This window comes from Bidens hawaiensis, unplaced genomic scaffold (genome assembly GCF_021521415.1).
Source record: "Bidens hawaiensis isolate Kalapana, Puna unplaced genomic scaffold, B.hawaiensis_p1.1 tig00007412_1, whole genome shotgun sequence".
Taxonomy (NCBI): Eukaryota; Viridiplantae; Streptophyta; class Magnoliopsida; order Asterales; family Asteraceae; genus Bidens; species Bidens hawaiensis.
Window position 1 is genome coordinate 1,125,289 of NW_027491516.1, and position 4,898 is coordinate 1,130,186.

Below are 4,898 nucleotides of genomic sequence, written 5' to 3' on the forward strand. Positions count from 1 at the left end.
TTTATGGGCATTCATAAGATTGCACGCCAAGTATAAAAGTCATGTAAATTTATCGATTGTACAAACTGAGCGTAAGAGGCCAAGTCAACTTTTCAAATCATTCACATTGCAATAAAACCTCTATCTCGAGCTATTTTGGGGCTGAAAGTAAACGATGAAGTCTGTCAAAAAGAAAATTTGCTTTCAATGGTATGAATCATTTATCACCAGTGTGTATGCATAGTTATAGACCACAAACACCACTGTTAATAACCTGAAAGCCTAAATTACTTACATATAATAAATTCTTTCAGAATTTGGAGAGTATAAAAAAAATGTAAGCTCAAAGCTCTTGCTTTACTTCACTGCCCCATAATCCACTGTTACATGTAGGGTTTAGATTATGAAAGCCGCAAGTTTAAACGAGGCAAACGAGGGATACATAAAAGAGTTACACATGTAATATTACAATTTACTTGTTCTAATTCAATTGTTTAACCTTAATACTTTTCAATTTCAATTTAAAGGAGAAAATTATATATTTCATTAAAAATGAACAATTAGTTTGAAAAACTTAGAAGTGTGACAATTCAAAGAAAATGATTACATAAGGGCCAAAAATGTAAATAAGATATTATAGATTTACAGAATTACACGTACACATACACATGACAGTACACACTACGTCATCACTGAGATATAGCTAATCAACCAAAAACATATATAGTAGATTCGTATTGTATTCAAACGCCATCACAATGGCGGATTCTTTCTCCATTGACATGATGGAAACCACCTCTCCTGGTGCAAAGGTATTGCTGCTGCATATATTATAATTATGTGTATTATTTTGAATTTTAGGTTGTTTTGATTGTTGGCGTACGGTTCCTGTATATGCTAGTTTTTTCTTATTATTATTATTATTATGGCGTGATCTTCAAATTATTCATTGATTGATTGATTGCATTAATACGGATTCCACATTTCATGGAATTTGTTAAATCATCCATCTCGGAATGAATGAATTAGGTCTGATCAGTATTATTATACTGTATGTTATCTATGCATAGAATGAACCGACATTTATTTATTTATTTATTTAGATCCTGATATTCTGAAATAATCATCATCATATTATATGTGCTGCATATGCTATAATATTATATGTAAATATATTTAATAAACGGAAATTAAGATCGTCTTATTTAGGCTTATGTAGTTATATATGTTTACTTCGCACTGAATATTTGATACTATATTCGATGATTGAATAGTTAATAAATAATATATCGTTTGATAACTGATCGCACTACATAATAGAGCTCGAGCCGAGCTTAGGCTCATAAAAGGTTCTTCTCAAAATGTATGCAAATTAATTAATATATAATAAACAAGCTAAACTTGAACTTTAAAAAACAGCTCATGATTCAGCTCAAACTTTACAAAAAGAACTAGAAACAAGCCATTTGTTACAACCATGCATTTGTATTTTATTGAAATATATTAGTTTCTTCACTGATCTATGTATTTATTATATTTGCAAATCTCCATCCACGTGGACATAAATTGTGCCCAATCAGCTACGTGTAAGGTTTTGATTTTGAGTTGTTATCAATCTGCATACCCAATACCATACCCAATACCCAATACTCAATGAATTGGTCGATGTTTATTTATTTATTTAATTGGTCACAGTATCAATTTTGTGATTTTCTTTTAACGTATTCATACACAGTAAAAAAGTCCTTGATGAGAATATTATAATGAAAATACGAGGAGATTTTAGTGGGCATTGGCTATGTGCCCATTTTGGCCAATACCGTGAATAAATGTACATACATAATACAATCAAATATTAATGTATATAATAATTGTAGATGAAAGGTTGTCGTTTTGTGTACTAATGCAGGAGCACCTTATCGAAACAGCCAAAGGAGTGATTTCAGTTGCCATGCTTGGGGATCCAGACAAACCACCTTTGATTACATATCCTGATATTGCTTTAAATTGTAAGTAGTTCATTATTAGTTACTCTATAATAATATTCTTGTACTAGCTACTTCAAGTGTTAAGATATGTTAGCTTTTATGTAGAAATTATGATGGAAAATGGTTTTTTTTTTTGGTCAACTGAGTGAATAAAAATGATTTTCTATTAATAAGAATAAATTTATGTGCTTGTTTGTGCAGATATGTCATGTTTTCAAGGGCTGTTCTTATGCCCTGAAGCATTCTCTTTGTTGCTTCATAACTTCTGCATATATCATATCAGTCCTCCGGGCCACGAGGTGAGCGATTGCTAACTTGACTTCGTATTATTAATCTCGCAACATATGCCACATAATTAATGGTGCAAACGAGCCAAACCCCTTGTGAGCTACTTGAGATCATCTCGAATCAAGCCGAGCTTAAACGAGCTTGAGCCTAAATGCTATAATGCACATAAGTTTTTATTTAATATATTAAGTATATTATAGAATATAAAAATAAGTATAGATATAAGTAAAATAATTGATAAATACTAAACAAGTTAAGCCTGAGCCAAGCTCGAGTTTGAAAAATTACTGACGAGGCAAGCTCGAGCCTAGACAAGCTCGGGCTCTGCTTATTTATTACACCCTTACATATGTTAAGATAAGTTTGTTGACATATTCATCGACTCCCACATGCTGACATAACGCACTTAAATTATTTTGGCTGCAGTGGGGAGCTGCTCCAATGCCACATGATGATCTGGCATTATCTGCTGATGAATTGGCTGATCAGGTTGCTGATGTTCTTGATTATTTTGGGTAATCTTATTATTTTCATTACTCTTTATTTTCTTTTTTAGTTTGAAAGGAGTTCAATGGATATGTTAATTTTTGTTTCAGACTAGGTGCAGTTATGTGCTTAGGGGTTACAGGTGGAGCTTATGTACTTACCTTGTTTGCTGTAAGCTGCTTCCTATATGGCTATATGCAGCACGTAACATCGTTAATTCTGTATTTTACAATCTTGGTAACATTTGACAAACAGATTAAATATACGCGACGTGTAATTGGTCTCATACTTGTTTCTCCGCTTTGCAAAACACCTTCTTGGTCAGAATGGTTGTGTAATAAGGTTAGTAATTTCTCAATACTATTTCATACTTTCATTATGATACCTCACGAGGCCCAATCACTTATAAACGAACCGGTTTGGCTTGGTTATATTTTCATTCAAACAGACTAAGTAAAGAATTTAACTGAAAATGGGACATGTTTAAAGTTACCTAAATCTTGTTAACTTGTTGGGATTCATGTTTTCAGGTTGTATCGAATGTACTATATTACTATGGAATGTGTGGTCTAGTAAAGGAATTACTGTTGATGCGTTACTTCAGTAAGGTACATATTTTATACTGACTATTTGTTCTTGACAACTTCATAACTAAAATCAAATTTATCGTTTGTTAAATAATAGGAAGTCCGTGGATGTAGTCTAGTTCCAGAAACGGATGTGGTTCAATCATGTAGAAGAGTAAGTACTCGAACAGTTTGACCCATTTGGCCCACTACAGATGAAACATAACTCTAACACTTTTCTGCAGGCCCTCGATGAGATGCATAGTCTTAATGTGCTGCGATATCTCGAAGCTCTTAACGGGTAAATGCCATTTTCTTATTGTAGGCGTTAACATGGCCCAAAATATCTAATATGAAGTTAGATTTTTTTTCTCTTTTGTGAAGGCGAGCGGATATTACAGACGGGCTAAAAAGACTGCAATGCCGTACACTTATATTTGTGGGAGAAAATTCAACCTTTCATTTAGAATCCCTTCACATGACTTCAAAACTAGACAGAAGACTCAGTGCACTGATTGAGGTGTGTAGTATATGTATGCATATATATGTGTGCGCGCGCGCACGTGTGACAGACGCGTGTGAGTGTTATTTGAATTTGAGCTAAAAGGTTTTGGTGATAATATTAGGTTGGAAGATGTGGGTCACTGGTAACAGAAGAGCAACCTGATGCAATGTTGATGCCATTGGAATATTTCTTGATGGGCTATGGAGTTTACAGGCCCAGTGAGTTGAATATAAGTCCTAGAAGCCCATTGAGCCCAACTTCAATTTCCCCTGAGCTTTTTAAGCCTGAAAGTATGGGCTTGAAGTTAAAGCCCATTAAGACTCGAGTTTCTACAACTTGAAGTAACCGAGAAGACGTATATACATGCATAGAAGCAAAGACTAAAGAGCATAGAGTAGATTTTAATCTACTATAAATGCATTCATATATTCACATTCCTCATTTATGGAAAAATCATGTAGACTTATATAACTATTCACGGTTTGGATTAACGGAATGTGACAAAAATATAAGGAAGTCTAGATCGAATCGCTAACTAATGTTTAAGATTTAACATATCGAACGGGATGGGTTGGTCGGATGGATAGTTTGGTTTTAACGGTTTGGTGGTTTAAGCTGTTGAAGCGTATTTTTATTTTTAGAATGATTTGTTTAAATTAAGTTTTTTAAAATAGAAAAGTAAATAAAGCTTAATATTATTTATCAAAATAGTTTGTATAAACTTTAAGATGTTGGTTTTAAAGCTTAATTTTAGATCATTGTTTCAAGTTGTATATGGCTGATTAATTTTGAAGTTCTAGTTTTATTTCTCTCATATCTGTTTTTTAAAATTATAGTTTAAAGTTAGATAATTTTTTTAAAACAGTTCAACTAATAACGTGGAGTGACTTGTTCTTGGGCCAATCCAGTTTTTAGAACACTGATAAGTCTAGTGATGACAATGAGTTGGCTTTGGGATCGGTTTGGTTATCCTAACTCAATATGCGATTTTAAAAGTTTGTTTCGTACCTGATCTGAAACCCATTAGGTATAATAATTATCCCGTTCGGTATATGATCAGCTAGTTTATTAAAAATACACATTAGG

The 4,898-nt window shown here is 33.0% G+C and overlaps 1 protein-coding gene across 1 annotated transcript; it reads left to right on the forward strand.

The window, feature by feature from the left end:
- Window positions 1-683: 683 nt before the first annotated feature.
- Window positions 684-4,315, forward strand: LOC143635153 (protein NDL2-like). Its single transcript, XM_077103037.1, has 11 exons — window positions 684-791; window positions 1,889-1,988; window positions 2,169-2,266; window positions 2,682-2,770; window positions 2,852-2,912; window positions 2,997-3,083; window positions 3,272-3,349; window positions 3,426-3,482; window positions 3,553-3,608; window positions 3,692-3,827; window positions 3,934-4,315. Exons 1-11 carry the CDS (start codon window positions 738-740, stop codon window positions 4,150-4,152), a joined length of 1,035 nt encoding a protein of 344 aa, XP_076959152.1. The 5' UTR covers window positions 684-737; the 3' UTR covers window positions 4,153-4,315.
- Window positions 4,316-4,898: the final 583 nt, after the last annotated feature.